At 39.9% G+C, this 12,361-nt stretch overlaps 1 protein-coding gene across 1 annotated transcript in view; it reads left to right on the top strand.

Annotated features, from left to right (window-relative positions):
- The first annotated feature begins 14 nt into the window (after positions 1-14).
- LOC115777660 (NADPH oxidase activator 1-like) overlaps positions 15-12,361 on the top strand; it is a 37,566-nt gene continuing 25,219 nt past the window's right edge. Inside the window, exons 1-5 of the mRNA XM_030725603.1 lie at positions 15-104; positions 2,885-3,007; positions 3,341-3,515; positions 3,951-4,033; positions 4,634-4,742. Of these exons, the coding sequence (XP_030581463.1) occupies positions 88-104; positions 2,885-3,007; positions 3,341-3,515; positions 3,951-4,033; positions 4,634-4,742 (507 nt within the window). The 5' untranslated portion in view covers positions 15-87. The remainder of the gene's footprint in view (positions 105-2,884; positions 3,008-3,340; positions 3,516-3,950; positions 4,034-4,633; positions 4,743-12,361) is intronic.

Below are 12,361 nucleotides of genomic sequence, written 5' to 3'. Positions count from 1 at the left end.
GCTAGAAATAATAACTGGACAAGACAAAGGTTGGATGTTACAGCAGATGAATAGTAACCTGCCTGCCGGCTTCAGTCTCTGCTCATAATGTGTTTGAGATTAAGGTGAAGAAACACGTTTTCATACAATTTAAGACAATGACAAAATAACCATATTGAATATAGTATGCTTATATTATATTAAATATAAAACCTGACTAACCTAAGATTTAAAAGACAGGAATAAATGTCCAGGAATAAATGTATTCTCTGTCAGAGTAACATGGGCAATATTTAATACACAGTGAGGCAGACTCCTGTCCAGCCTGTCCAGCTTTTTTTTTTTTGTCTCAAAATATTTATCAAAAAATTTTACTATAACCAGTATTTGCAGTAAAAGCAATATGAAAATGTAATGTCACCATATATACAGTACTGTGCAAAACACTTGAGCCACACTTCATTTCTTTATATTATAGGAAAATGGGAAATAGGCGCAACAGTTTATTGAAAAGTGTACAAACAAAATGGAAATACAGTATATAAGGGAAAACCAGAGTTTGTACAACTCTAACAAGCTTGAAAGTTAAGATTTGGTATGACCTCCACCTAAAGAATAATTTTAACTCAGCCTAAATTCTCTTAGGCAAGCTTTCTTGTACTTTTTTTCAGTACTCTTCAGGAATAGTTCTCCGGGCTTCTCAAAGTACATGCCAAAGCTCTTCTTTGGGTGTTGTCTGCCTTTTCTTCCATTCTCTTTCAAGATGATCCTGCACTGCTACATTAATTTTGAGGTCAAGGCTCTGGGGAGGCTGATCCATGACTGATAGTTACATTTTGTGATTTTCTATCCATGCTTTTACTGCATTGACCTAGAATTACAGATGACTCATGACCTATGACCCATGTTTGTGACTGCTGTGTAATAATTATCATTGAGACCTCACCTGAAGATCCCCAATGCTAGCGTCAGCTTTAATTCAAAATAAGCTGTTAAAACAAGTGTAACACATTTATACAATAAAGGAATTAAGATGAGCAAATGATTTATTTCAAAATATACTTTAAATTAAATAAAAAATATCCAGTTATGAAGCTTAACTTTAATCTCAGCCAAACTAATTTGCTCAGAAACAAATGAAACACTGAAATAAACCGAACATCAGCTATTAAATGGTAAATGAACTAGTTCTTATATAGTGCTTTTCTACTCAGTATGAGCACTCAAAGCGCTTATACAACATAGAGATCATCTGAGTGAATTATATATTTAACTTCCACTCAGCGGCAGAAGCCACTTTTGAAAATGATGTGCTGGGAGTCAGGCATTCTCTGTGGGTATAGTGAGTCTCGACCGCCTGATCAGCTGACAGCTGGCAAGGCAAGCGGGCTTAGACCCAGGGGAACGGACATCTGCGAAAACGTCAGAGCACTTTTGCAATTAAGAGATATTTTGATAAATCAAGCAGATATTTCAGTCCAGTTTTTGTCCATTTTGGCCTTCCTTGCCTTTCCATTTTGTTTCCTTAAGAATGGGTTCTTCACAGCCACCCTTCCAATGAATCTATTGCTGATGAGGCTTTGGCAAACCATAACTGGATTAACTGAGGGGTCAGATGCATTGCTTGGGTCCTGTCACAGGTCATTTCTGGGTTTTTTTTTCCTATTTCTTAAAGGCATGGCTTTCACATACTTTTCATCTGTTGTAAGTAACTTTTTTAGGCCTGCTGCCTCTTGTTTTGTCCTTCACATGTCCAGTTGCTTCAATTTTTTTCTTACATGCAGCTCTATTCCAAATTTTCTGCTAATAGATCTTTTGGAATCACTTTACTGGTGCAAAAATACTACTTCATTCCTTTCAAACTGTGTTATTGTTATCATTTTTTATGTAGATTCAACTAAAGAGATACGAACAAATCATGAGAGAATGTGGTCATTGACTACAAACAATTTAAACTAGTTTTCCCTAAGTTTTTTGTTACCAGTAGCCGCAACAATTGTTCATCCCTTGAACATTCTGTGCCTTTTTTAATGTTTCAATGATTCATAGATTAGTGTTTAAGTGGCTTAACAAACAAACAAAAAGACCCCAAAAATGGTCAGTCACAAAGACTGAAAGTAGTAGTGAAAAAGTAGCCAATGTCCAAAGAAAACAGTTTTAAACCTTTTAAAAATAAATTCAACCTATCATAAAAATGTAAAGAAAAGATGAAATTATGTCTAAGACATGAATGTATGCAATACAAAGATATGCAATATTATTGTTAAAAACAGTGTATTTATTCAAGTAAAAAGATTATACAATAGGCTATCAAACGTAAAGTGTAGAAAAAGTGATGAACAGCAGGTTGTGTCACTTCTAGCAGCAGCAAATACAACCAAGTGCTTAGATATTTCTGTGGTGGGCAGGGCCACAATAAGAAAAGTGCTGCACACCAATAGTAAAACACAGCCAGTGCAGCAGGTTGACCCAGTTGGTTATGAATTGGAAATATGTAATCCTTTTCCTTGTTTCTGAGCTTTATACTAGTTTGTTTGTATGCCTCTGGTTAACTTTATGTCTATACTGCAGAGCTGTGATCTGTGGAAAACAGATTAATATCTCATTTCATTCTCTTAAACATTTCATGTAAATGGAGGTCAAATATCTGAAAGAACTATTTTTAGATGCTGTGATGTAAGCTACACCTTGTTATAAGGTAGTATAAATCCAGTGACTAAAGATATTTAGATGGAAAACCTCTATTGTTGCTCCACAGATGACATAGGACTGGGTCAGTCAGGTTTGCTTGAATCAGTTCATGTATTGTGTAACTGTTGTGCGTACGTGCCACACTGACAGGTGAATTCCACAGTCAAAGTGCCACTGTGGGTCATATCTAAGGAATGTAACTTCCTTGTTGCAGCTGGGTGGAGACTTCAGAGGAGGCCAATATCTTTTACTCACACTTCCCTGTGTGCACAGACAGAAGGTACAGAAGGAGCGAGACGAGCAGAACTCCTAGCAGCCACTTACTCAGCAGAAAAAGGTAAGCAGTAATCTGAGTGTACAGGACCAATGATATTTCTGAAAGAAACTGTTTAGCTTGTGTGAACTGAACTGAGCAGCATGGGCTGGCAGGCACTGGAAAAGGTACAAGGACCATAAGGAATTAACCTTATGAGTTACTGCATTCATTCAGGTGTGTTAATGGGGAAGCACAGTTTTTGACCGTGGTCTGTGCCAGGTATGTCAGCATGACAAGTTTGCATCCGAAAGATTCAGAATTTTGTGTTTTACGCAATGCATCTGGTGTGTAGAGGCCTTTATGCCAGCATCTTTCTCCCTTTCTTTTTGCCCTGGTCCTGCCTCTGCGCTACAGAATGCTTTACACAGAGTTATTGCGATTGTGGGATGAATCAGTACAGGCTGTGGATGCCAAGGACTGGCAAAGAGCTCTGGACAAACTCAAGGAGATCAGTGATCCCACCTCTCGCACGCTGTTTAATACTGCCTCAGTTTACCTGGCTCTGGGGCAGCTGGAACTGGCCCTGAAGGTGAGCAATTTGAAATGATTCAAACTATATATATATATATATATATATATATATATATATATATATATATATATATATATATATATATATATATATATAACCTATGACAAATAGATATGAATGATTATTAATTATTTCACAAATGTTTTATAAATCAGTTAAATTCGTGGGTGCTACTACCCACATTCACACTCCAGTTTACACTCTAAAGTGAGCAAAGTCGGCCCTATATGTGCATCATTGGAGTGTGTGTGTGTATGTGTGTGTGTATAAATGGGTAAATGCAAAGCAAAAAGTGTACAGTGTTAATAAAATGGCTGTACATAACACTTCCCATATCAATTCCAGTGAATTAATGTTGTAAAGCATATACAGTAGTACTTTGATCTCTGTGTATCCAAATTGATTGGGTCTTTTCTCCTCTGTGGTACCCAGGCTTTAGACTTAACCATTGCCAAGGATGAACGCCTCGCTGTTGCCTTCTTCCAGAGAGGATCAGTGATGATGGAGATTGGCAGGTAAGAAGAAACATTTCTAAATACTGACTTAGTTTGTTAATATGATCAATTCTTAATAAGATATCCAAGATTTAACTGGTGAGTCAACATATAATAGCTATGTTAAGTTGTCATAATGTTAAGATTTAAGGGTTAAGATTTTGCCAGATAAACGTGAAAAAAGAGAGGCAGCAAAACATTCTTTGCTGGAATACAAAAAAAAAATTGAAAATTCACCTCAAGTATGCAATATACTATATGCCATTTCACTAAATACATAATGGCCAATATTAAATGAGGAGTATGGAGTAAAGGGAGGGACCTCTGGACACGAGCTACAGTGGCAGAGAGCTGGGACAGACAATAAAATTTTAGCAGGACTTTCCTTTGGACAGATGCATTGGGATACCTTGCAGGTGTGAGCGGTAGGCTGGTATTGTATCTGTGATTATATTTTTGATACATGTGCTATTCAGGGTTTTTAATGTTAGGAAAAAAATGAACCGTTTTTCATCTGTGCTGTGGTAATGGTAAATGGTAAATGGACTAGTTCTTATATAGCGCTTTTCTACTCAGATATGAGCACTCAAAGCTTCCCTGTTTGCTTGCATTTCTCTCTAGGTTGGAAGAGGCTCTATCAGACTATATTTGGGCACAGAAACATATAAGAGAGAATGTGGTCATTGACTACAAACAACTGGGACTGAGATTTAAACTCTACAGCTGGCAGGTCTGATATTCTGACTCACATACACACAGTCACTCTCACACACAAAATTATATCAGTCATCTTCAGTCATATAGGGACACATAAGAATCTAAGATTAATTTTAGAGCATATTACAATGGAATTAAAAGGAAATTCAATCCTGTAAGCTCAGTTAGAAGTGCTGTGTCATCACCTCCATTGTATAGTTCAAATGTCACCCACACACCTGGGAGCTAACAAAGCCTCATTGATGGAAGAAAAGAAATACGTGAAGATTAAATAACCTCACATATTATCTACCAACTACAGTGCTTGTCTAGATAATCCATCCACACAATCAAACATAATGGCTATAACAAAAGAACCCCAAGATAAAACTGTGGCTTTTAAAATGTGGAATCCAGGTTCGCCAGAAAGACTATGGTAGACACATTAGTCATTTTTAGATTCAAGATTCAAGACTTTTTTCTCATTGTGCAAACACCATGAACTTTATGTGAACATATCTCACATGGTGCATTACATTCAATATAAGTCAGTGCTACATATATATATGTATGTCAGCATAATTTTATTATGGTATTATTCAACGCTCTAGCCTTGCTAACTTCAGTTTTGAGTATTGATGATTCTGGCCAGTGAGATTATTTAACAACAACCCGAGCAACCTTTTCAATTTGTTGGTCTGCCTTACTGACACTAAATGTTGGCTGTTCTAAAACATCTTAAAATTCAGTGACAGTAAGTCTGTTGGGAAGGAGGAGCTAAAATAATAGTAGTCCCAGAATGAATCCTTGGGGTACACCATACTGCTAATGGGAAAGAATGTAAATGCAGCTGAAAGTTCTTGATTCATTATATCACTATGGTATTATTTTTTTCTACGTTTAGTGCTCCATTGGTTTCTTTTACTAAATAATGGCACAGTTTCACAGTACCTTTAGAAAATATTCCTCAGTCTGGATGTCAGACTTCCCAAATTCAGAAAACATTAGCTGTTAGCTTTCAGTTTTCATCATTTGAACTGAAACTCTTATTTTTAGCATCACATGTTTATACAGAAAAAGGATTTTAGGAACTTTAGAATGAATTAGTAACTGAAAACAATGAACCAGAGTGCTATAAATGTACACCTGATCAAGCATAACACCATGACCACTGACTCGTGAAGTGGATAACACTGATTATCTCTTCATCCTGGCACCTGTTAGTGGGATATATTAGGGAACAAGTGAACATTTTGGCCTCAAAGTTGATGTGGAAAAATGGGAAAGTCTAAGGATTTGAGTGAGTTTGACAAGGGCCAAATTGCAATGGCTAGATGACTGGGTCAGAGCATCTTCAAAACTGCAGCTCTTGTGTGGTGTTCTTAGACTGCAGTGGTCAGTATCTATCAAAAGTGGTCTAAGGAAGGAACACTGGTGATTCAGAGACAGGGTCATGGGTAGCCAAGGCTCAGTAATGCACGTAAGGAGAAAAGGCTGGCCTATGTGGTTTGATCCAACAGAGAAGCTATTGAACGATGGGTACATGATCAAAACTGGACCACGAAGCAATGGAAGAAGCTGGCCTGGTCTGATGAATCACGTTTTATTTTACATCACATGGATGGTTGGGTGAGTGTGTGTGTCACTTACTTGGCACCAGGATGCATTATGGGAAGAAGGCAATCAGGTGGAAGCAGTGTGATGCTTTGGGCAATGTTCTGCTGGGAAACCTTTGGTCCTGCCATCCATGTGATATTACTTTGACACGCCCCCCGTACCTAAGCATTGTTGTATATCAGGGGTGTCCAAACTTTTTGGACAGAGGGCCACACATGGAAAAATATACAAAAGGCCGGGCCACTTAGTTCAGGACAAATTTTATATATCACAAGTTATTAAACCAAACACGTGAATAATCATTGACATTGCCTGGATCACAGTTTTTTACTAATGATTTTTCAATTTTTCATTTATTCTGCTGCTTTACAGGTCTTTTCACTGTTGGCAGCCTCACATTGCTTCTTATTCGGGATCATGATTCCCTCTTCACACCCCTGTATAAAAATGGGGAAATATAAGGGGGAAAGAGGAAGGGTATATGTGAGCTTGTTATGCAAATATGTATTTGGGCTTGTTAACAGATTTATGTTTGTTGCAAAATGTTATCAACTTAAATTGACTGAATTTATAAATTAATTACTTATTTACACATGATTATATAATAATGTGTATTTTTACCTTACCTAAAATGGGAACAGTGCTGCACTCAGTGGGAGCAGTGATGCTGTGCTTTGGAATGAAGGATGGCTGGCAGATCAGGATTAAGTTTGGTGGTTGAGATGCGGAGGACATCACAGAGATGGCTGTCAGTCATTTTGGTTCTCAGTCTGCTTTTGTTCAGAGTTAATAATGAAAATGTTTGCTCACATATGTATGTGGAGCCAAACAGACTCATCATTCTTTTTGCATGGCGTCTCATCAGAGGAAACTTGTCCTTTTCCACGCTCCGATAGAAGTCAGGTAGACATGCTCACGCTGCTGAATTCCTGCAGTTTTTCCGGGCTCATTATTCCTGCAACTTTAGTGAGGCACTGTTTTATGAAGTCTCCATCTGAGAAAGGTTTCCCGTGTTGTGCAATGAGTTGAGCTATCTCGAAACTAGCCACTGTGGCATTTTCTTGTGCCTTATTAGCACGAAAAAAATACTGTTGCTGAGCTAACAGGCTGGCTGCCATTTGCTTAACTTTATGTTCTCGTTGGCACCAGTGTAGGATGCATAGGTCTGATGTTTGGTTTCTCAGTGTCTTCGTAAATTATACTCTTTCATCACTGCCACAGTCTCAGTACAAACTAGAAAAAGCATTTCCTGAAGAAAATGCACTGTGAATGCTGCAAGCTGAAAGGTTGCAGCTGAAATGTTAAGAAATGCTTCAAAGAGTTGAAACTTTATTTGCTGAATGAGCTTCAACAGCTGAACTGCTGAACAGCTGGATAGCTGAAAGGCTTGGCTTTATTTTAAAGCTTAAATGGTGTCTCTAGCTGAATGTATGCTGAAGATATTCTATTTCAAAGCACAGCTGAACAGCTGGACTGCTGGACAGCTGAACTGCTGAATAGCTGAACTGCTGAACAGCTGGATACCTGAACAGCTGAATAGCTGAACAGCAGAATAGCTGAATGGCTTGGCTTTATTTTAAAGCCTAAATGGTGTCTCTAGCTGAAATGCCAGGAAATGCTCCAAAGAGCTTAAATCTGGCTGAAAGAGTTTAAGCTGGTGAATGAATGCTCAATGGAAAATTTTAAAAGTTTGGAGTAAAGTGGGACTTGAACCTGCACTGTCTGCTTCTTGTGCATTGATGGGCCCCTTTTCTACCACTGAGCCAACATATTGGAGAGCTCTGCCAAGCTGCTTGTAAATGCGCCAATTGAAAACACCTGCCAGGTGCACTGCTTACCTGCTGAGATGCATGCACTCTGTCAAATTTGCCTCAGCGCACCTTTCAAATAACTGCTTCTAAGTCAAAAACCGTAGCTCCTATCAAAATCATTTTTGAACTGTGAGCGTCACAAGGACCTGGTCTAAACAGTGGCGTAATTTTAATTTTCCTGGGCTCAAAAGTGTGGCCGTGGGAGCAGTTTAAAAAAGGTACTCATTTCTACTTTGGAGAAAATCACCTCTCTGAAATTACTATGGAGGTTAATGAAGGAGTTGGAAGGTACTCCCTCTGTTTGAATGCTTACAGTTTAAAAAGTGTACATTTGACAGGGTTTAGAGACACACTGTTTGAAAGTAGAGAAGCAGATCTACATTTTGAGCATAAAATGATGGCTGTAGTGCAAAGAGTGTGGACACAGTGGCAGTTTAAAAATAAATTTTCCACCTGAAGGTTTTGAAGTCTCCCACTCTACTAATCAGGCTCCCACTCTAGCAAACGCAATACACAACCATTATAAACTCTGAAACGGCTGAAAAAACACCTTAAACTTAAACGCTCACTGTGCTTAAACCATAAAATATTTTGAAACACCAAGTAATAGCTGAATAGCTGAAAGGCTTGGCTTCATTTTAAAGCTTAAATGGTTTTTCTAGCTGAAAGTATGCTGAAGTTATTAGCTTATAAAGCCTGAAAGGATTTGAAACTTCTCCATTCATTTTGAATGGCAAAAATGAAGATTATAAAAAGTTCAATATCTTAAAAAGTATAAAGGTTACTGCTGCTTGAGTTTTTAGCGACCGAAGGTTTTTGGAGTACAAGAACAATACTGTGAAAGCTCTGCAGCATTCACAGTAATGAAGCAGACACACTTCCCTTTCACTTCTATAAAAAAGTATTCATTTGCCCACCGTGTCTGAAATCTTCTGCATTCACGCGCTACCTTACGTTTCTTCATAGACGCCATTTTTTGTCTGCCCTGACATTTTTCTTCACTTATCTTGTTTTGTTGAGAAACTGCCTTGTTCAAGGTAGTAGCTCCACCTAGTGTTAAAAAAGTGCAGTGCAGTCAAGCAGAAATTTGACGCTTGGGCCATATTCTATTATACTTATTTTAATTTGCTGCGGGCCAATTAAAAATGGACGGCGGGCCGCAGTTGGCCCGCGGGCCGTAGTTTGGACACCCCTGTTGTATATCATATACACCCTTTCATGGAAATGGTATTCATTAATTGGCCTCTTTCAACAGGATAATGTGCTCTGCCACAAAGCAAAAATGGCTCAGGGCTTGAGGAGCACAACAAGTGTGAAGTGTTGACTTGGCCTGCAAATTCCCCAGTTCTCAGTGCAATCTGTGGGGTTTGCTGGACAAACAAGTCCAAACCCTTGGAGGCCCCTCCTTGCAACTTACAGGACTTAAAGGATCTGTTCCTAACATCTTGGTGCCAGATACCACAGCACACAATCAGGAGTCTAGTGGAGTCCATGCATCATCAGGTCACATCTGTTTTGGCAGCAAAAGGGTGACCAACACAATGTTAGGCAGGTGGTTATGCTGGATCAATGAATACACATACGGGACCAGAAGTTACTAAGGTGGATTGAATACATTCTGCTGTGTTAATTGATATTAATCTTCACGGTGGAAAAACTGGAACAGGTCTGTGTTTTTTTTGTTGTTGTTTTTTTTTAAAATCTCAGCTCAAACAGAAACCTTTTATGCGCAGACATATCACCTCAATGAATGCTAGAATAATAATGAGGCTTTTTAGCCTTTGACAGGAGTAAACTCAAATGAGCATTTTATACTCATAGTTCAAAATATGGGAGCAGACAGGAAATGGAACCAGGGAATCCAGAACACTATTAAATTGCAGGAATACAGGAATCATAGGGAAACACAGAGCAGGGACACACAGAGCTAGGGCTTACACAGGACAACTTAATAATGAACACGGCAAGACTGAGAAAAATATATGCAGTCATTGAACAATGAGGAGAGAAATAACAGGTGGGATGCATGGCTGGAGAATAGACATAATGTGATGGACAAGATAAACTCAAGACACAGAAAACCACCATTACCAAAATAAAGCTGGAAGACACCTGTATGGGTAACCAAGGATTAATTTGAGAACAGGGGAAAATGAAAGACAAAGGAAAAGCAGAGAAAAGACAGAAGAGGAACAGAAAAGAGACAGACAAATGGAGATGAACGAAATTAAACCGGAGTCACAGTAACTAAAAATAACAAGAACGGAAGACACAACAAGGGATGATGCAAAGGAAGAGCAGACGGAAAGAACCGGCGAGAAAAGAAACCAGCAAGAACCGAGACAAAACACGAGAGAAGACAAGAGAAGACAAGAGCGAGAGACAGAGAGACACGAGACAGAGGAGAAGAGAGACAGGAGACACAGAGACAGAGAGAGAGAGACAGAGGACACAGAGACAGAGAGAGAGAGAGAGAGACATAGAGACACAGAGACAGAGAGAGAGAGAGAGAGAGAGAGCGAGAGATAGAGAGGAGAGAGATAGAGACAGAGAGACACAGATACACAGATATAGACAGAGAGAACAGATACACAGAGAGAGAAAGAGAGACACAGAGACACAGAGAGTACAGAGATACACATAGACACATATATAATATATAACATATATACACATATCCACATTATATATATATATATATATATACTATATATATATATATATATTAATATATAATATATATATATATATATTAGGGTGGGACTTTAACGCGTTAATTTCGGTTAATTAATTACAGGGAAATTAACGCGTTAAAATTTTTTAACGCATTTTAATCGCCCACTTGCACGTGGAACGTTTCTCAGTGCGCGAGTTCCCGGCATTACAGATTATATCGACGCACAATGTGGTTAATTTTAAGTCTTTAATTCAAAATAAGCTGTTAAAACAAGATTAACACATTTCAACATCAAGGAATACAGCTGAGCGAATGATTAATTTTCAACTATAACAGGTGAGACATTAATGTTGAATAAAACTATCCAGTTATGATGCTTATCTTTAATTTCAGGAGTTTGCTTATCACAGGAGCACTTCCACCCTCAGGGTCGGGGGTAGGAGACTGGGGGGAAAAAAAACAAAATTGGGAAGTTTAAGCGGAATGTAGAGTGATTCATGCAGCAACGAAACGGAAAGGAAGAGGGCGCAGGGCAAATGAGGGAAGGCGAGGAAAAGGCGAGGAAGGGCGAGGAAGGAAGAAAAAGCGGGCAGGAAGGCGAGGAAGGGGGGTAAGCGAGGCCCACCCGAAGAGAGAGAGAGAGAGAGAGAGAGAGAGGAGAGACACACACACACACACAGAAGAGAGAGAGATAGAGGAGAGAGAGATAGAGAGGAGAGAGAAGAGAGAGGAGACACACACACAACACAGATAGAAGAGAGAGAGAGAGATATAGAGATATAGACACACACACATATATATATATATATATATCTATACACACACACACACACCATCCATCCATCCATGTTCTTCCGCTTATCCGGGGCCGGGTCGCGGGGGCAGAAGCCTAAGCAGAGAAGCCCAAGCTTCCCTCTCCCCAGCCACCTCCTCCAGCTCATCCGGAGGGACCCCAAGGCGTTCCCAGGCCAGCCGAGATACATAATCTCTCCAGCGTGTCCTGGGTCTACCACGGGGCCTCTTCCCGGTGGGACATGCCGGAACACCTCACCCAGGAGGCGGCCAGGAGGCATCCTAATCAGATGCCCGAGCCACCTCAACTGGCTCCTTTCGATGTGGAGGAGCAGCGGCTCTACTCTGAGCCCCTCCCGGATGGCCGCACTCCTCACCTTATCTCTAAGGGAGAGGCCAGCCACCCTTCGAAGGAAACTCATTTCTGCCGCTTGTATTCGCGATCTTATTCTTTCGGTCACTACCCAAAGCTCGTGACCATAGGTGAGGGTAGGCACGTAGATCGACCAGTAAATCGAGAGCTTCGCTTTTACGCTAAGCTCCCTCTTCACCACGACGGACCGGTGCAGCGTCCGCATCACTGCAGAAGCAGCCCCGATCCGCCTGTCGATCTCCCGTTCCCTTCGCCCATCACTCGTGAACAAGACCCCGAGATACTTAAACTCCTCCACTTGAGGCAAGAACTCGTTCCTGAGCCGGAGATGGCACTCCACCCTTTTCCGGCTGAGGACCATGGCCTCAGACTTAGAGGTGCTG

Source organism: Archocentrus centrarchus, unplaced genomic scaffold (genome assembly GCF_007364275.1).
Source record: "Archocentrus centrarchus isolate MPI-CPG fArcCen1 unplaced genomic scaffold, fArcCen1 scaffold_63_ctg1, whole genome shotgun sequence".
Lineage (NCBI taxonomy): Eukaryota > Metazoa > Chordata > Actinopteri > Cichliformes > Cichlidae > Archocentrus > Archocentrus centrarchus.
The sequence above is the reverse complement of the archived record's forward strand: the minus strand, read 5'-3'. Positions and strand labels throughout refer to the sequence as shown.